Source organism: Channa argus, chromosome 8 (genome assembly GCF_033026475.1).
Source record: "Channa argus isolate prfri chromosome 8, Channa argus male v1.0, whole genome shotgun sequence".
Taxonomy (NCBI): Eukaryota; Metazoa; Chordata; class Actinopteri; order Anabantiformes; family Channidae; genus Channa; species Channa argus.
Window position 1 is genome coordinate 21,621,385 of NC_090204.1, and position 20,917 is coordinate 21,642,301.

Below are 20,917 nucleotides of genomic sequence, written 5' to 3' on the forward strand. Positions count from 1 at the left end.
CCATATTCAAGTAAATCACTTCAATTTTACTCAAACCAATTGTCAACAGGTTTTATATGATTTTATAAACCAACAGCATTTCTGAAAAAAATCGGTGAAAATCTCTGGATTGATTAAACCAAGTTAAAACGGGATAAAACAGATTAAAATGGGTTAAAACAGGTTAAAATGGGTTAAAACTGGTTAAAACGAGTTAAAACCTGTTCTACTATTCAAAATATTGTCAGCTGAGTTTTCTAATATTTACTAAACAATGTCAGGTTTCCTCCCACAGTCCAAACACATGCATGTTGAACATGCAGGTGAATTGGTGAATCTAAATTGCTTGTATGTGAGTGTGAATGGTGTGTCTGTCCCAGAGACAGACTGGAGACCTGCCCAGGTTGTGCAGATAATAGATGGATGGAATTTCCCTGTGACATCACCAATGACCACATACTGTATTTTAACACAGAGTACAGCTTGCAGGTTATGCAGTTAAAGCGCGTTCTCTTCAACACCACAGACAGTCGACATTAACAGCATTTCAAAGCACATAAACATGTTTATTCTCAGAACATGTTGAGGCAGAAAACAGACTGAGATACTTGATAGGTTTTATTAAAGTGGCAGCCACAACACTGAAGTGGATCAACACACAACTGGTTCAGCACCAACTATTTACTGTTGCTAATCATTTACATGTTTGTCCAGCCATGAAAAACATTTACTGGCAAGTGGGGAGAGAAATTACACCATCAATGCACTGCTGACGCATTGACACTGTGCCCACATGTCGTGTACGTCCTGTACAACGGAAAGTGATATAAGTTTGATGGGGTGAATACAGCTTCTCTTCTCCACTATACAGAAATGCAATATTATGTTTTAACATGATTTCTTTATCCACTGTGCAGGGTCCTGCAAGATATAACAGATACATAACATTTACTACAAAGCACATTACACACAGCTAGCAAACTGTGAAACATGAATAATGGTTACATTCCTTTAATTTTATGCCATCAAGAAACATATTAAGCTTTAAGGTATAAATGTACTTGTTAAAAGTAGTTACTTATTGGGCAAAGCTGTGCTGTATACATAAAATATAAAATATGTCTACTAGCATTTGCTCGTCTCATAAATGTAAAATTTTGAAAGACTGCAAGATGCAATATGATCCAATACTGATAACTTACTGAGGCATGTGATGTTTCCAGTCCAGTCACCATTGTTGCAGATTTTGAAAGGCCCACCCCTCATAGTGTAGTAATTCTTACAGACATATTCAACTCTGTCATTATGATTATATTCATATTTAGAGGTGAACCTGGTGTCTCCATCTGTCAGAGGTGGTGGTTTCCCACAGCCTGAAGGAGCTGAAAGAATGTGAACCAAGAACAGAGGTTAAGGTGTTACTGAGCCTTTATTTATCACCTAAAGTTGGAGAAGTTTGACTCTTTAGTTATATGGAAAAGGGTGTTGTTTGTTCAATGTTTGCATGTATTCCAATGTGTCTGCAAACATTTCCAAGTTACTTCTAGATTGGACTACTGTACGTCCTCACTAACAACTAAATTAAAAATACTGCAGAGGCTACTAACTGGAGTCTCGTTGTGATTTGGTGCCATATTAAGTTAAACTTTTTTTTAGCCTCCACTGTACAGAACGGTAAATTGGAGGGGCAGCTGTAGCTCAGGTTGGTAAGGTAGTCCTCCACAGACCACAGGGTCAGTGGTTCGATCCCCACGCCTTATATGTCTCTGGGCAAGACACTGAACCCCTAACAGTCCGTTCCCATCCTCAGCTGTGCAGTGCAGCGGTAGAAATTAGTGAGCGTTGCGTCTGGAAGGGCATCTGGTGTAAAAACTGTGCCAAATCAACATGTCGACAATGATCCGCTGTGGCGACTCTGAACTCATGGGATAAGCCAAAAGGACAAAAAATAAATAAATAAAATAAATATACAGCATGGTAAATCATACTGTGGTGGTCTGGGTGCATGGTGGACATGTTAATTGCAGGACCTTAGCTGTGGTTCAGTTTAGAAAGCAAAAGCTCTTCAGTTAGAAAAAAAAGGTCTTGGTTTTATTACTGTTTTAGTTACTACTTAGATAAATGCAACCACAAGGGGGCACAAGCTGGTGTCTTCTTGTGCCAGTCCCAAGTCTGGATAAATGCAGAGGGTTGTGTCAGGAAGGGCATCCAACGTAAAACACATGCCAAATTAAACATGCAAATCGTGACAATAACTTCCATACAGGATCGGCCGGGGCCCGGGTTAACAACGACCGCCTCCGGTGCTGTTGACCTACAGGGTACCGGTGGAAATTGGACTACTGTTGGTGGAGGAAAGCTAAGAATGTAGGACTGACAGTAGGGACTTTGAACGTTGGGACTATGACAGGGAAGGCTAGAGAGTTGATTGACATGATGCAGAGAAGGAAGTTGGACATACTGTGTGTCCAGGAGACGAGGTCGAAAGGTAGCAAGGCTAGAAGTTTAGGAGCAGGGTTCAAGTTGTTCTACCAGATAGGGTATCTGGGTCAGATAGGAAGAGAAATGAAGTAGTAGTTATCCTGAAAGAGGAGATTTTAAGGAATGTTATAGAGGTGAAAAGAGTATCAGAGAGGTTGAGGAGTCTGAAGCTGGAAATTGAATGTGTTATGTTCAATGTTCTGAGTGGTTATGCGCCACAGGTAGGATGTAAGTTAGAAGAGCAATTCTGGAGTGAGTTAGATGAGCATCCCCAGAGGTGAGAGAGTGGTGATTGGGGCAGATTTCAATGGACATGTAGGTGAAGTGGATGGAAATGGCTGTAGTGAACACTTTCTTCTAGAAGAGGCAGGAACATAGGGTAACTACAACAGCAAAGGTAGAAGCACTCAGGTGGACGACATCTTGTGTAGATGTTGTAATCTGAAAGAGATCAGTGACTGTAAAGCATTGGTAGGGGAGAGTGTAGCCAGACATCACAGGATGGTGGTGTGTAAAATGACGCTGGTGGTGAGGAAGATGAAGAGGACGAAGGCAGAGCAGAGAACGAAGTGGTGGAAGTTGAAAAAGGAAGAATGTCTAGTAGTTTTCAGGGAGGAGCTGAGACAGACTCTGGGTGGTTTGGAGGTGCTTCCAGATGACTCGACCACTACAGCTAATGTGATCAGGGAGACAGGTAGGAGGGTACTCGGTGTGTCATCTGGAAAGAGGAAAGCGGACAATGAGACTTGGTGGTGAAACGAGGAAGTTCAGGAGTGTATAGGAGTTTCGAAATGGCGGTCTGTTCAAACTGTGTACACGTTTTCACGCAGTTGCAAGAAACCATCAAACTTTTGGAAAACGAACTAAGCAAAAAAAATGAACTTATTTTGGGGTTTTCCAACGTTGCCACCACACAAGCGAAGCACCTCGCAGCTCTTAATACCTCGAGCTACATGGAACAAACAGTTTCTATCCACCCAGCTGTTTGCTCAGTGACCCAGGACACCGATGACACGCTGCCGTGGTCTGGCCCTGTTGCTTCCACTGGAAACGTGATGCCAACCTGTGGCCTTCTGGCCCTGTCGGACGACCAACGGCCTGTCCCGACACGGGCCTGCTCCTCGCCGCTGACACAGGAGGCCTGGATCCCGGCTAAAAGGAGACATCGGACTACACCTGCTGCAGCTAATCTTGTCAACCAGTCCATTGGACCACCTTCCCCGGTCCAGATGGAGAACCATTTTACTGTTCTTGAAGAGCTGGAAAGTCCGACTTCCCCGGCGGCGGTTCCCTGTGACTCCCTGTCCCGTGAGATACCACACGGCTCCACCTCCCGCGGGAAGCGTGGTCGGGGCCTGCTGCCGGGGCCTCGCCAGACCAGACGTGCCACCGCCACCAACACCATGCCTCCAGAGAGGAATCCACATGCTCCTCCTCGGCGCACCTCTCCACCGCACCGTCCTCCCGGTCCGACCATGCTAATTATTGGCGACTCCATCGTTAGAGACGTCCGCTTAAAATCAGCTAAAACTTTTGCTTTCCTGGAGCCACAGTCACTGACATAGCGGAGAAAATTCCAAACCTGATTGAAAAACATCCTACAGCAACAAAAGTAGTGATACACGTTGGCACAAATGACACCAAACGCCAACAGTCTGAGTTGCTGAAACGTGACTTCGTGTCATTTTTCAACTCACTGGAGAGTTTCCACGACAGACGGTTCTTCATTTCCGGCCCAATTCCCACGCTGGGTCGCGGTGTTGGCTGGTTCTCCAGACTCCTCAGCTTGCACACATGGCTTCAACCACAAGTCTCCGCACACGGACTCTTTTACGTAGACAATTTCAATCTTTTCTGGGATCGTCCTCAGTACTTCAAGCAAGATGGACTGCACCCGAACTTTCTAGGATCACGGATGTTGACTGAGAACATTGTCCACAGCATCTCAGTCTCCGGAGACTGACTGACCATTGAAAACACCTGTGGCTCTGATGTGCTCACCTCTCCTGCATCTTCCGCTCCAGCACCCGACAACATCCACAGGTATAAACAGCCCGAGATATTTATAGAATCTGACGTTACCAACAGACAAAATGCAGCTGTTATGGATTCTAATTTTTCACCAAGGGAATATTATTATTTTGCTGAATGCTATGATCTTAACCACACTGCTCTTTGCCCCATAGAGACTATGTCTGCTCCACGACCACCTAAACTTTTTAAACCAAAAATGAACACAAGGGGAGTTAATCATAAAAACCTAATACAAGTTAAGACTACTGCTCATACTGAACCAAAACCCAAAACTTTCAAATGTGGATTATTAAATATCAGATCTCTCTCTTCTAAATCTCTGTTAGTAAATGACTTGATAAATGATCATCAAATTGATTTATTTTGTCTCACTGAAACCTGGTTGCAGCAGGAAGAATATGTCAGTTTAAATGAGTCAACCCCCCAAAGTCTTATTAATTATCATGTTCCTAGAAGCACAGGCCGAGGTGGAGGAGTAGCAGCAATATTTCACTCTAGCTTATCAATAATTCCTAGACCTAAACATAGTTATAACTCATTTGAGAGCCTTACTCTTAGCCTTTCACACGCAAACTGGAAAACTCAAAACCCACTATTATTTGTTATCGTGTACCGTCCTCCAGTCCCTTATTCAGAGTTTTTGGTTGAATTTTCTGATTTTCTATCTGATTTAGTGCTTAGTACAGATAAAGTCATTATAGTGGGTGACTTTAACATTCACGTAGATGCTGACAGTAACTGCCTCAACACTGCGTGTAATTCATTACTAGATTCAATTGGTTTTTCCCAAAATGTAAATAAACCCACTCATTGTTTTAGTCACACCTTGGACCTTGTACTTACATATGGCATTGAAACTGATAATTTAATAGTATTTCCTCATAATTCTCTTCTGTCTGACCATTTTCTAATAACATTTGAATTTACAATAACCGACTATACAGCAGTTAGGAAAAAATTCCACTACAGCAGATGTTTATCTGAAAATGCTGTGAATACATTTAAAGAAATTATTTCTTCATCTTTTCCACCACCATGTGTCAATACTATGGTGAGTAGCCATCTTACTCCTGTGCAAATTGATTATTTAGTTGACGATTTCGCCGCCTCACTGCGTAGGATACTAGATACAGTTGCCCCTCTAAAAAAGAAGGCAGTGAATCAGAGGAGCCGACCTCCATGGTACAATTCACAAATGCACAGCTTAAAACAGGCAACACGAAAGTCAGAGAGGAAGTGGCGTTCCACTAATTTAGAAGAATCCCGGTTAGCCTGGAAAAACAATTTAAAAACATACAAAAAAGCTCTCCGTGATGCCAGAACAGCATATTATTCTGCATTAATAGAGGAAAACAAGAACAACCCCCGGTTTCTGTTCAGCACTGTAGCCAGGCTGACTAAGAGCCATAGTTCTGCTGAGCCTAGTTTTCCCTTAAATTTGAGCAGCAATGACTTTATGACTTTCTTTACTAGTAAAATTGTAGCCATTAGGGAAAAGATTCACCAGATCCTCCCTACAAATATTACGGCTAAACCTTCATGTACAACAGCTATAGAATCCTCAATAAGGCCCCAATCCATCTTAGACTGCTATACACTCATAGATCTCACTGAGCTAAGTTCAACTATCGCCTCCTCAAAACTAACAACATGTCTTTTAGACCCTGTTCCAACCAAATTGCTTAAAGCTGTTCTACCTTTAATAGACACTTTCATATTAGATTTGATTAACCTATCTTTAGAAACTGGCTATGTACCAAAGACCTATAAAGTTGCTGTAATCAAACCATTACTTAAAAAACCTTGTCTTGATCCAGGTGATTTAGCCAACTATAGACCAATATCAAATCTCCCGTTTATTTCTAAAATCCTTGAAAAAGTAGTTGCAAAACAATTGTGTGATCACCTTTACAGGAATAATTTGTATGAAGACTTTCAGTCAGGATTTAGAGCTCATCACAGTACAGAAACAGCACTGGTAAAAGTCTCCAATGATCTTCTCCTGGCTTCAGACAATGGACTTGTGTCTGTACTCGTCTTACTAGACCTTAGTGCCGCATTTGACACCATTGACCACAACATTTTATTACAGAGACTAGAACATGGATTTGGGATTAAAGGAACCACATTACATTGGTTTAAATCTTATCTGTCAGACAGATTCCAACTTGTTCATGTTAATGATGACTCTTCTTTATGCACCAAAGTCAGCTATGGAGTTCCACAGGGCTCTGTGTTAGGACCAATACTTTTTAATCTGTACATGTCACCTTTAGGCAAAATTATTAGGAAACATTCCATAAACTTCCACTGCTATGCAGATGATACCCAGCTCTATTTATCTGTGAAACCAGAAGATTCTAACCAATTAGTCAAACTTGAAGCATGTCTAAAAGACATAAAGACCTGGATGTCCTACAATTTCCTACTCCTAAATTCAGACAAAACTGAAATCATCCTCTTTGGGCTTAAAAACATGAGAAATATGCTGTCTAACAATATAGTTACTTTAGATGACATAACTTTGGCCTCTAGTACTACGGTGAGGAACCTTGGAGTTATCTTTGACCAAGATTTGGCGTTTACGTCACATATAAGACAAATCTCTAGAACAGCCTTCTTCCACCTATGGAACATTGCTAAAATTAGAAGCATCCTGTCTCAAAGTGATGCCGAAAAACTGGTCCATGCATTTGTTTCTTCTAGGTTGGACTACTGTAATCCCCTACTCTTGGGGTGTCCTAATAACTCTCTAAAAAGCCTTCAGTTAATCCAAAATGCTGCAGCAAGAGTGCTGACTGGATTAGGAAAGAGAGATCATATTTCACCTTCACTAGCTTCTCTTCATTGGCTTCCCATAAAATTTAGAATAGAGTTCAAAACCCTGCTTCTTACATACAAAGCCCTTAATGGTCAAGCTCCATCATATTTAAAAGATCTCATAGTCCTGTATCGCCCGATTAGACCACTTCGATCCCAAAATACTGGCCTACTTGTGGTTCCCAGAGTTTGCAAAAGTAGAATGGGAGGCAGAGCCTTTAGCTATCAAGCTCCTCTCCTGTGGAACCAGCTTCCAATCCAAATTCGGGGAGCAGACACCCTCTATACTTTTAAGACTAGGCTTAAAACTTTCCTTTTTGATAAAGCTTATAGTTAATAATCCTCACTCAACCCTAACTAGCTTTTCTCTATACATTTATTTGTCACCACTGTATGCCATTAATTCTGTGTCCTACAACCTGTACAATGCTTTGTTGTTGTTTTTTTTGTTGTTGTTGCTTTTTGTTGTTGTTTTGTTGTTGCTTTTCGTTGCTCTTTTCTTTTCTTTCTCCACTTTCCACTCACCCCAACCGGTCAAGGCAGATGGCCGCCCACCCTGAGCCTGGTTCTGCTGGAGGTTTCTCCCATTAAAGGGAGTTTTTCCTCTCCACTGTTGCCTAGGGCTTGCTCAAGGGGATTTGTTGGGTTACTTCTACATACTTGTATAGTCTGGACTTTATTCTGTAAAGTGCCTTGAGATGACTTTGTTGTAAATTGGCGCTATATAAATAAAGTTGAATTGAATTGAATTATACAGAGAAAGAGGTTAGCTAAGAAGAAGTGGGACACTGAGAGGACTGAAGAGAGTAGACAGGAGTACATGGAGATACAGCGTAAGGTGAAGATAGAGGTGGCAAAGGCCAAACAAAGAGCATATGAGGACTTGTATGCTGGGTTGGACACTAAAGAGGGAGAGGTGGATTTGTACAGGTTGGCCAGACAAAGAGATAGAGATGGGAAGGATGTGCAGCAGGTTACTGTGATTAAAGATAAGGATGGAAATGTATTGACAGGTGCCAGGAGTGTGATGGGAAGATGGAAGGAGAACTTTGAAGAGTTGATGAATGAGGAAGATGAAAGGGAATGAAGAGTAGAAGAGGTGACTGGTGTGGAGCAGGAAGTAGCAAAGATTAGTAAGAGTGAAGTGAGGAGGACGTTGAAGAGGATGAAGAGCGGAAAGGCAGTTGGTCCTGATGACATACCTGTGGAGGTATGGAAGTGCCTAGGAGAGGTGGCAGTAGAGTTTTTGACTAGTTTGTTTAACAAGATTTTGGAGAGTGAGAGGATGCTGAGGACTGGAGGAGAAGTGTACTGATACCAATTTTTAAGAACAAGGGAGATGTGCAGAGCTGTGGCAACTACAGAGGAATAAAGCTGATGAGCCAAACAATGAAGTTGTGGGAAAGAGTAGTGGAAGCTCGGCTAAGGGCAGAGGTGAACATCTGTGAGCAGCAATGGTTTCATGCCTAGAAAGAGTCCAACAGATGCAGTATTTGCTTTGAGGATGCTGATGGAGAAGTACAGAGAAGGTCAGAGGGAGTTGCATTGTGTCTTCGTAGATTTAGTGAAAGTGTATGACAGGGTGCAGAGAGAGGAGCTGTGGTATTGTATGAGGACGTCTGGAGCGGCAGAGAAGTATGTTAGAGTGGTGCAGGACATGTATGAGAGCTGTAAGACCGTGGTGAGGTGCTGTAGATGTGACAGAGGAGTTCAAGGTGGAGGTGGGTCTGCATCAAAGATCAGCTCTGAGCCCCTTCTTGTTTGCTCTGGTGATGGACAGACTGACAGATGAGGTTAGACAAGAATCTCCATGGACTATGATGTTTGCAGATGACATTGTGATTTTTTTTAATTTAACCTGCTGTACATTTATTTTATTTTATTTTTTTTTTTTTGTATTTTCGGCTTATCCGTGAGTTCAGGGTCGCCACAGCGGATCATTGTCCGCATGTTGATTTGGCTCAGTTTTTACGCCGATGCCCTTCCTAACGCAACCCTCCCCAATTTCTACTGGGCTTGGACCGGCACCGCACAGCTGGGGATGGGAATGGGCTGTTGGGGGTTCAGTGTCTTGCCCAGGGACACTTCGACATATAGCCAGGATTTTATTTAAAAAAAATTTTTTTTTAAGCAAAAAAAATATTTTTGCACTACAGATGACATTGTGATTTGTAGTGCAAAAATAGTTTTTTGCTTAAAAAAAAAATCCCCAAATATTAACCATGAATCTAAGTCTGAATCTTGATGCAGGCAAAGTGAATTTTTGTTTTTCAGATTTCCTTGTTTGTGTATATATTCAATCCTATTTCTCACTATAGACCGATGCCAGGACGGATTAAAAATATACAGTAAGCAAGTGACTGCACATTAAAGTGTAGACAAATATATTTTGGGTAGAAAGCAAACAGAAATACCATAAATGCAAAGTAAATTTCAAAATACCTTGACAAAGTGGATCTGGAGTCCATCCATCTCCTGTGCATGTGGCCCTGGTGGTTCCGTTAGTACTTTTGTAGCCTGATGTACAGCTGTATCTTACAGTGTCACCCAGTGTTTTCTTTTGTTGATAATCGTTTTCCCAGTAAGAAATGTGCTGGTCATTTGGACGGCTGCATGTAACCTCTAAGAAAACAGACATGTTGAACTATCACAGAGTAAAGAACAATGTCATAATGGATTCATGTAGTTTTATACCTTTCAATATTGGCTCACTGGTCCATTGTCCATCATCTCTGCAAGTAACTACTGTTGAGTTCTCCAGAGGGGTAAAAATCCAGTACTTCTCTTCAAATGTTACTCTCAAAGTCTCACCAGGTGAAAACTCATTTCTGTGGGCAGGTTCATATGTGAATCCTTCAAGCTGTGAAACTTCCAGTCTGCATTTAATTGCTGCAGTTGTTGGGGAATTAAGCACATTCTCTGTTAATTTGTAGCAATAATTCAGCATGTTTTTACTAATTAAGAACATGTAACTAACATATCAGCTAATACTCACGTTCGCATGTGGGTGTGGGGCTCCAGTCTGCTCTCTGTCCTATTTTTGTGCATTTTGAAGGTCTTTCTTCAGTCTTTCCATATCTAGCATTGCACTCAAAATGCAGGATTTCATGTTCATTGTAATCTCTGATATCTCCAGTCACTGTACCATGTTCAATCTGAGGTACTTTACATTTTACAGCTGTTGAAGGATATACACACAAGCATGAACATACAATAATAATCTGTACAATTAGAGGATTAAATTCAGTTAATAATCAGTTAATAATCAGAAATGATTTCCATGTTCCTTGTACCAACACTCCTTCGTGTTCCAGAGAACAAATCAGTTAAGATCTGGAATTGAGCACATCTCTATTAGTTTGTAGCAATAAATTAGCTTTATTTTTATGAACATATAACTAAAAAATAGTGATTTTTAATGACAAGGGTAGTACGCCATAGCGCACAGAAAGCACCGCCCATTGCTGGGGAAGGCCTTCAGGGAGGTTAAAGGTAAATTTGGACAGGCAGCAAGGCTAACACAATTAACAAAAACGCTCCAAGAAAGGGAAACTGGTCACAGGGTTATGGGTAGTGAAGGCTCACTGATGCACTGGAGGAGCAAAGGCGGGTCTGTGTAGTCTTATTCAGTAGAAGAACTCCTGTAACTCACATTGCTGTATGTAAAGGCCCAGATGTGCATAAAAAGTAAATATTGTGATAAACCCTGAAACTTAATAGACTATGGGACAACGTCTTGGTTTTCTTGCCCAGCACTGTGGTTTAGCTGTCCATGAACTGCAGGGTTTGTGGTTTGCTTCCTGGCTCCCCTGGCTAGATGTATCTCGTCCAAGTTTCTCTCCAAGTTTGCTTGGACAAGACACTAAGCCCTCAAGTATTAGAACACATTGAATATACAGTTAGTGCTCTTGTAGCCTGATGTACAGCTGTATCTTATAATGTCCCCCAGTGTTTTCTTTCGTTGCCAATAGTTGTCCCAGTAAGAAATGTGCTGGTCATATGGACGGCTGCATGTAACCTCTAAGAAAACAGACATGTTGAACTATCACAGAGTAAAGAACAATGTCATAATGGGTGCATGTAGTTTTATACCTTTACATGTTGGATCACTGGTCCATTGTCCATCATCTCTGCAAGTAATTACTGTTGAGCGGTTAAAAATCCAGTGCCTCTTTTTACATGTTACTCTCAAAATCTCACCAGGTGAAAACACATTTCTGTGGGGAGGGTCATATCTGAATCCTTCAAGTTGTGAAACTTCCAGTTTGCATTTAATTGCTGCAGTTGTTGGGGAATTAAGCACATTCTCTGTTAATTTGTAGCAATACTTCAGCATGTTTTTACTAATTATAAACATATAACTGATAAATGTTATTTATCAGGTAATACTCACGTTCGCATCTGGGTGTGGGGCTCCATTCTACTGTTTGTCCTATTTCTGTGCATCTTGAAGGTCTTACTTCAGGCTTTCCATATGTAGCATTGCACTCAAAATGCAGGATTTCATCTTCATTGTAATATGTGATATCTCCAGTCACTGTACCATGTTCAATCTCAGGTACTTTACATTTTACAGCTGCTGAAGGATATACACACAAGTATGAACATACAATAATAATCTGTACAAATAGAGGATTGAATTCAGTTAGTAATCAGTTAATAATCAGAAATGATTTCCATGTTCCTTGTACCAACACTCTTTCGTGTTCCAGAGAACCAATCAGTTAAGATCTGGAATTGAGCACATCTCTATTAGTTTGTAGCAATAATTCAGCTTTATTTTTCCTAATTATGAACATATAACTAAAAAAATAGGGATTTTTAATGACAAGGGTAGTACGCCATAGCGCACAGAAAGCACCGCACTGTATATAAAGGCCCAGATGTGCATAAAAAGTAAATATTGTGATAAACCCTGAAACTTAAGAGACTATGGGACAACGTCTTGGTTTTATTGCCCAGCACTGTGGTTTAGCTGTCCATGAACTGCAGGGTTTGTGGTTTGCTTCCTGGCTCCCCTGGCTAGATGTATCTCGTCCAAGTTTCTCTCCAAGTTTGCTTGGACAAGACACTAAGCCCTCAAGTATTAGAACACATTGAATATACAGTTAGTGCTCTTGTAGCCTGATGTACAGCTGTATCTTACAGTGTCCCCCAGTGTTTTCTTTTGTTGCCAATAGTTGTCCCAGTAATAAATGTGCTGGTCATATGGACGATGGCATGTAACCTCTAAGAAAACAGACATGTTGAACTATCGCAGAGTAAAGAACAATGTCATAATGGGTTCATGTAGTTTTATACCTTTGCATGTTGGATCACTGGTCCATTGTCCATCATCTCTGCAAGTAATTACTGTTGAGCGGTTTAAAATCCAGTCCCTCTTTTTACATGTTACTCTCAAAGTCTCACCAGGTGAAAACACATTTCTGTGGGCAGGTTCATATCTGAATCCTTCAAGTTGTGAAACTTCCAGTTTGCATTTAATTGCTGCAGTTGTTGGGGAATTAAGCACATTCTCTGTTAGTTTGTAGCAATAATTCAGCATGTTTTTACTAATTATAAACATATAACTGATAAATGTTATTCATCAGCTAATACTCAGGTTCGCATGTTGGTGTGGGGCTCCAGTCTACTATTTCTGTGCATCTTGAAGGTCTTTCTTCAGACTTTCTATATGTAGCATTGCACTCAAAATACAGGATTTCATGTTCATTGTAATCTGTGATATCTCCAGTCACTGTACCATGTTCAATCTCAGGTACTTTACATTTTACAGCTGTTGAAGGATATACACACAAGCATGAACATACAATAATAATCTGTACAAATAGAGGATTGAATTCAGTTAATAATCAGTTAATAATCACAGATGATTTCCATGTTCCTTGTACCAACACTCTTTCGTGTTCCAGAGAACAGATCACTTAACAGATCCATTGACATAATCCAATACTTCCTGTGGCTTTTTCCACAGTAAAAAATCTAAAAGAGGCTAATCATGAATTTGCAATGTCCCATGTTTTAGAGCAACTGGGGACTTTTATTGCATCTCCATTGTCTTTGTTTTTTTTTCCTATCACATCTCAACTGATAAAATTGTTTAATGAACAAAAACAATTCTAAAAGAATGTTATTTACAAACTGTTTATTGTGGTGAATGTTTGATCATTTTACTGGGATGACTTGATGACATCAAAATTTTTGGACAGAGGTTTCCCATGTTCCCAGCTGTGTATCGAATGGGCAGATGTGCTGCTTACAGACGTGGTAACTTTGGTTCAGAAAGTAAAGTGTATTTTTCCAAAATTGGGTTCTCAGGTCTAATAACATTAAGATCGGAATTGAATTAGCATTTGAATGTAGTTGTAAGATATAAAGTGTTCAGTTGTTAATTGATCCATTTTCTCCCAGAAACCATTCACAAAGCATTCAGTTTAAATAAAGATTTGCAAACGTATCTTGCTTTAACGTTAACACTGTATTTAACGTTCATAATACTACGTTTTACTCTTCAGTAGTTTAGAAAGCCAGTCTCACCATTCTGTGAAAGAGAAAGGTCCACGTTCCACCACAGATGGAGAAACAGAAGAACAAAAGACAAAAGCAAATCTGTCCAAAGGCAAGTCCTCAGGGAGCATTGAGGGTCACGGTGTGGACAGCCCAGTGGGCTTGCACAAGGCTGTAGAAATGTGCCGTGACACACAGCAGCTTTTGACGCCGTTCCACATAACATTTTATTGGACCGCATGGCAGCTATTAGCTATTCCTCTGTCCTGGTTTACTTCACGCCTCTCTGATCGTACCCAACTAGTGCCAAGTAAAGCATAAGGTTGCATTACACACCTATTAGGCATAACATTATGACCACCAACGCAATATGAAACAATCCAATACAACAGCTCTGCCATGAATTCTACTTTTACATGGTTCTAATTTCTCAGTTTTTTTGTTGAAAATGTCATAAAGGTGATAATTCTACCATGTGTTTATTATTGAGGTCATAGCTGAGAACCAATTTAAGGCTCGAGAAAAAACTGCTTATTCCAAACCATGTGAAAACGTTTTTTTCCCCCCACTTTGCTATAACTTTACTCAGTTAGCCATAAGTTGGGTAGTTAAAATATTTGCTGAACTTTTCAGTTGCAGAAAGTTACTAATGTTACCGTTACTGTTAAGTAATGTTGGGTCTGTTCACTGAATATGTCCTAATCCACCTACTAAGCAAACTAACTACTCAGGTGCACTGATATTTATTGAGAAAGACATACTGTTACTGTTTCAAGCATTTTCATGCACGTCATCCAAAATTCAGGCCCACTTCAGGCCTTGAAAACACAAGTATTAAAATTCAAGCATTTCCAAGGATTTCAAGCCCCCGTTTTCTTAATGGAGTAGTTCACTTTGTACTTTGTCTGCTAAGTACTTTTACTTGAGTAAATACTTGAAGTGGTACTTGTAGTGGACAATTTAGAGACGTGGAGAATTAAAAATTTTGTCCTTTGCTTAATTTATCACCTCGTTTGTGTTGTGTTATGACTACACCTGCTGATACGCTTTTAACAATGCACTTTTCTGTAAAAAAAAAAAGCAGCTTTATGAACAGGCATAATATGCTTAGTAAGTGTACATGTAATATTATATACAACTGCATATTCAATTGCACTGCCTTTTGCAGCTACGGAGTCAGATATTTACAGCACATTTTGGTGGAATTTGTGGAGACCAAATCTTTCATCTGCCTAGTGTCTTGAAATATTAAAGTCTGAAATAAAAATCAGCCTAAAAAAATAATGATTCATTTTGCTTTAACAACTTATTTCCACTGATGTTAGGTGGCAACTAACATCAGTAGTTCTAGTTTTAGACACTGAACCCCTAACAGCCCATTCCCATCCCCAGTGTTGGTGTGCAGTGCCGGTCCAAACCCGGTAGAAATTGGGGAGTGTTAGATCAAGAAGGGCATCTGGTGTAAAAACTGTGCCAAATCAACATGCGGGCAATGATTTGTTGTGGCGACCCTGAACTCACGGGATATGCCGAAAATACCAAATAAAATAAAATAAAATAAATGTACAGCAAGTTAAATCATGCTGTGGTGGTCTTGGTGCATGACATGTTACTTGCAGGACCTTAATTGTGGTTCAGTTTAGAAAGCAAAACCCCTTCATTTGTTAAAAGGTTCTTGGTTTTATTACTGTTTTAGTTACTACTTAGATCATTCTATGCAAGATTTGATTTAGAGGCACAATACACTAGGCCACACGTGCATCTGTTTGAGGAATCAAACCACATCCAAATGTCACCGGTCGAACCATTAACATTCCAGTTTCACAGTTTGTTTGGTCTGTGCATTTACTTTTATCCAGATAAAGTATTTAAAATACAAACTGCATGTTAAAAACTGGTGCAAATGGGATTCCAATAAGTTGTAATGACATTTGAGACACTTTTCCTACCTTTCTCACAAACAACTCCAGAATTGCTTCACAACACAATCAAATTGCTCCACTGCCTTTGCAGTTTCAACATTCTGTGAATACTCGGGTAAACAGCACTCCAATGTCCTCTGCATTGCCATGAAGGACATGTCCATATCTGTAGCAACCAAACTGTAACTTTTGTCCTTCGTTTAGTGTATCACTCGGTGCATATCGTGGGGTGATCCACACAAATCGTGTTATTCTGGGACTTTACATTTATGTTTTGAAGAAGAGAATCTGCTTTATCAAGATGTGTAAACAGTATAAACAGGTGCTTATTAGACTTCATGAAAGTAAACCAAATGTGAATTATACAAACTTTTATCTGTGTGTGCAAATGTGTGTACATTCACAGCTTCTTTGGATTTAAGAAATATAGTAAGATTATATTCTATGCAATAAAATCTATATTCTATATTACTTATATTAAAAGTTAATTTTTTATGGAACTTTTATGTGGCTTCAAGGGAGTTTATATCAATGGGCAATAAACTTATATTCATATCCAGTGGGAAAATAAAAATAATAAAACATTGGTGTACAGAGTTTTAACATCACTCAGGGCAGTATTTCCTCCTGGAAACTTTAGAATATCAGAAATAGGCAGTGGGAAAAACTGCTAAATATTTTAAAAGCTCAACTGTCAATACGTTTTGCTTTTCCAGTGCACACTTTGAATTTTAATAATCTCCTTAATATAAATAAGTAGCTGTTACTCTTGGTAACAGTATTACATAGCAGAGGGACACACACCTTTTTCAAAGGCTGCTAAACCACCGATCATAACACAGGTGAATTTGAATTCAACTCTCCTTTTATTCTTTCATAATGGCATTCAGAAAAAAGAACTTGCAGTCTTTCAAGCTGTCTCTGACTTACAGTGTGCAGTACTTTTAGATATACTTATATTTGCACATCAATCCACATTACTACAGACACAGTAGCAGACAGAGATTTTTCTTTCTTTACATTCCATCCAAAGGTCATAATCTATATTTTTAAGAATTTTAAGAAATCAAGTGGATCTTTTTTTGTGAAAAGGGTCGTAGTGATTAATCCACAGACCTTTATGGACATTTATGGCACTTTAGTTCCTTGTTTGGATTTTTCAGATTTGACATGTTAATGTTCACTCACTGCTTTTAAAGCAGGATTTTGTGACGGTTCTTGGTATCAAGGCTCTAAAAAGCCACCTTGTGATACGTTCTCAGCAGACAGGCAAATTTAGAGATGATGAATATGGTATAATATGAGATTTTAGCATTAGATTTTAACAATAGAGCCAAAGAAAGAATGTTGGAGTTTCACTGGTCTGGTTCTTAGAAACCTGTTAAATGGATGATAAGTATGCACTGTGTTTGCTGTGCGTGCAACAATTTTGCCACATGGATTTACAAAGTGATAATTTGTGTCGATGTTGTGTTTACAGCTTGTTTCCACGGAAATAAAATGCTGATCTTTACCTTTGCAAGAAGGGAATGGATGATTCCACTGTCCATCTTTACCACATATCAGCACCGAACTGCCATTCATATATTTCCCAGGATCATCACAGCTGAACACGAGGACATGATCAGGAAGCATTGGCTCATGATTTTCTGGTAAACCTGTTATTGTCAAATGTCCATCTGCAGGAGGAGGCTCACAGCCAGAGGCTTGAACTAAAAACCAACAGTCATTCAGGACATTGAAAGACAAACAAAAGCTGAATGAAGCAATATTTTCACGCTCAAATAAAAAAATATTCCCATTATATGCAACCTAACTCTTGCAACACTGCTACTGATTTGATCCTTTCAAAATAAAAGAAACCAGAAGTGTTGAAAGCATACAGCTGAAATGCTGATAAACTCACAGTAGCATTTTCCATAATGGACTTCCAGCCAGCCCTGCATCAGACATACGTATTTGAGGGTCAGATCTGATGTATAACCAGCTTCGCAAGTAAAATGTATCACATCTCCTAGTTGGTACCCATCTTTTCTGGTGTCTTCTGAAACCTGGGCATGAGGAACCACTGGGAGCTGTGAACATGCTAACAAACAACGACATGGCAACATGAGAAAAGAAGAAGATACGATCACACACATAGTCCTGGCTTCATTACTTATGTGGTGTATGTTTGTAATATCATATGTCCTGAATGTCAGAGCTCTAGGATCTAGAATGTAGGACCATTTTCTAAGGACTTCATTAAAAAGTGGGATCATTTAGTGTCGAATTTTGGTTGTCTTTTGTCTCTATAGGACAACTCTTTGACTTTCAACAACCAAAATTCGCAGTCCTCCAAATTTAAAGCCCACACAGACCTGTTGTCCCTGACCTCTCATATGACCAACTGGACGGTTTGTTGAAATACCGTAAGTGTGTTGAAACTGCCCCCAGTTTGGTGCCAGACATCAAAATGGTGGATGCTGTCGCTGACAATCGTGCAAAAATGGTGGCAGGTGTTACAGTATTTTTCACAAATGCAGGATTAAAACTGTGTTAACATGTTTGGTTAGAGTTGGCACAAAGACATCAGGGTTAGGTTAGAGTTAAGAACTAATCAGACATGGTTAGTGTTGGAAAATTGTTGTAGTTTTACATAAATGCACTGATTCAACACATGACGTACATCACGTTATTTGACTTGTTACAACGAAGCAGCTAAAATTTGTTTCACACTGAACTCAAACTTTGGTCTCCTGTGGAAAAGTCCTCTGCTTTGTTGATCCCTCCATCAAGCTCAAACACCTCCTGACAAACCTTCCTGTGTCTGAATACAAGTGACTCTGTTATGTTCACTACATCTGCCATGTGTCCCAATGTAGGTTGTTCAATTTTCTTGCTTGTAAAAAAAACTTAGTTGTGTTTTATAGGACAGTCTCCCTCTAACCTCTTGGGCCCGTTCAGAAATCCATCTGTTTTACTGTTAGAGTTCAGACTTGTATCTTTATTTGCATCTTTATGTATTTAATGCCCATTGGATGTGGGCTGGCAGCTATTCAATGTTACAAGTTCAATAAATGTAGGAAAACTTGCCCTTTTGTTAAGGTAGCAGCTAGCCAGCCATATGTCATGTAAAGAACATGTGGGATATGTTGGGCCATGAAGGATCCACAAGTTTAGATTCAGCCTTCAGTAGAAAGAACCTCTGAACTGAGACACAGCTAATGACAGTGAAGCCCAATGATTTCAATGGCCTGATGAAAGTCATGTAACTCACAGTAGCATGATCCTCGACTAACTGCCAACCAGCTTCCTCTTGTGCAAACAAACTTGGAGGGTTTATGTGATATATAGCCTGAGTTACAAGTAAAACGTATCACATCTCCTTCTTGGTACTCAGCCTTTTTGGTCTCTTCTGCCACTTGGGCATGAGGAACATCTGGGAGCTGTGAACATGCTGAGACACAAAGACATAACAGCATAAGCCAAATCCTTGTTACCTGTTACCTGCATTATATACAGATGAAAAGAGCTGGTGGGACGGAGCTGGACAAAAACAAAACCAGTGTTTAAAGTCAGAATGCTCATCAGATGCTTCATCATAATAATTCACTCCGCTTTATTACACAGGTGGTGACATTGGACTGAGAAATTAGCTTTGAGGAGAATCTGTGTCTCCTCAAAGCCAAAATTGTAAGAATTTAAAAGCAGGCATTTAAAAACATGTCTTCTTACCGTTCTGTGATAAAGAAAGTCCCACATTCCCCCACAGATGAAGAAACAGAAGGATCAAAGACGGGTGCATGCTGCTTTGTCCAACGCTGTTCTCAGAGCAGAATTCCTCTGTTTGTGTGCAGCTCGAGCCCTCAGGGAGCGACAGAGGGCAGCGGCATGGACCGCCCAGTGTGATTACACAACCACATATGTACACTAGACCTTTTGCATTCACTTCTTATTCTGTCATAGGTTCTATCATCATCATTCACAATTGGCTGTAAACAAATTTGCATCATTTGCAGTCACCTAAAAGTTTGTACTGTATTTTAAGTTCAGATGTAATTGTAAGTGTAGACATGAGTGTTTTTCATAGTATGTTCTGCATAGATGCTGTAAGGAGAAGAGCTGTTACACTTTGATTGAGGCCATGTTTTCATTCCCGTTTTTTTTTAGGATCAGTCTGTAAAATCGGTCTGTAAAATTATAGTAATTCTGGTGAAAAATAGATCTTTTTTCCCCTTTTAAAAACGTGCTATGAAATAACATTTCTAGGTGCAGCTTCACAGCTGGAAGACTGTGGGTTTGCTTCCTGGCCGCCCGTGGCCTTTTCCTTGTGCTTAGGTTAAATGGTGATCACAGCATAAACTGGGTTGCTAGAGCTCTGATGGACTGAATTTGAAAGTCAGCTCTTCTCTTAATAGTCCCTCATTGTTCAATGAATAGTAGATTTTATAACTGGACAGATCGGATGGAAAGAAAATGCCACAGTATGTGTTTAACAGTATAAAGGTAGTTTCAGGCAGTGTGAGGCTTTTGTGCCAAAGTCAAATGTGTTGTGTCTAAGCAGTGAGCTGCAGTTTAAGACAGAGGGACCCTAATAAGGGCCAGTCTGAGGCAGACACTTTGGTCCTTTCAAACAATAACCGAAACACAAATGTTTTACTGTAATGTTACCCACTTTTGATCTGCAATCACTAACACTTTGTCTTTAGGTTTGGGGCCATCTGATCATGTGAGAACGAGGCCTGTGAATCATCTTGGGTCCTGACCTGTACTTCAAGAAACTCTGTTGAAAAGTATTTAACAATAATTTGGCTCCAGCACCGAAGAAATAAACGCAAAGCACCTGAACTAAACCTTTTAAAAATTGCATTTTGTCCTCTAAGGTTGGTAGTGGATTAAATCCCGATTAGGCACCTTAATATATTATGTGCTCTTTCATATTTGGATATTTATTTTTATGGCTTTGAAAACTAGCAGAACAATCACCCGCTGCTTTTGGGTGCACACGCACGCACGCGCACGCGCACACACACACACACACACACACACACACACACACACACACACACACAATACCAATGGAGGAGTGGAGAAAAGTCCAGAGACCGTAACATTTGCATTGAATTACTGTATTGCTGCATGAGTCTGTACTAAATGCGGACACAGATCAGAAAGTATCGCATTTAATGATC

General features: G+C 40.0%; 1 protein-coding gene across 1 annotated transcript; it reads right to left on the reverse strand.

The window, feature by feature from the left end:
• Positions 1-584: 584 nt before the first annotated feature.
• On the reverse strand, positions 585-20,446 carry LOC137131900 (complement factor H-related protein 4-like). Its single transcript, XM_067513739.1, has 14 exons — positions 20,422-20,446; positions 19,461-19,655; positions 19,003-19,182; positions 17,650-17,829; positions 17,258-17,455; positions 12,913-13,093; positions 12,616-12,866; positions 11,708-11,893; positions 11,407-11,592; positions 10,310-10,492; positions 10,009-10,203; positions 9,757-9,936; positions 1,182-1,361; positions 585-900 (listed from the first exon to the last, which is right to left on the reverse strand). Exons 1-14 carry the CDS (start codon positions 20,444-20,446, stop codon positions 707-709), a joined length of 2,514 nt encoding a protein of 837 aa, XP_067369840.1. The 3' UTR covers positions 585-706.
• Between the last annotated feature and the right edge of the window lie 471 nt (positions 20,447-20,917).

What these genes read in the sequence shown, in the direction of transcription:
- LOC137131900 (XM_067513739.1), bottom strand. Translation starts at nt 20,446, where the DNA reads ATGGCCCCAAACCTAAAGACAAAGT. An exon ending in TAGTCGAGGATCATGCTACT is followed by an intron (nt 17,830 to 19,002) that starts GTGAGTTACATG and finishes GTTGTTTGTTAG; the next exon opens with CATGTTCACAGCTCCCAGTG. An exon ending in CCATTATGGAAAATGCTACT is followed by an intron (nt 17,456 to 17,649) that starts GTGAGTTTATCA and finishes GTTGGTTTTTAG; the next exon opens with TTCAAGCCTCTGGCTGTGAG.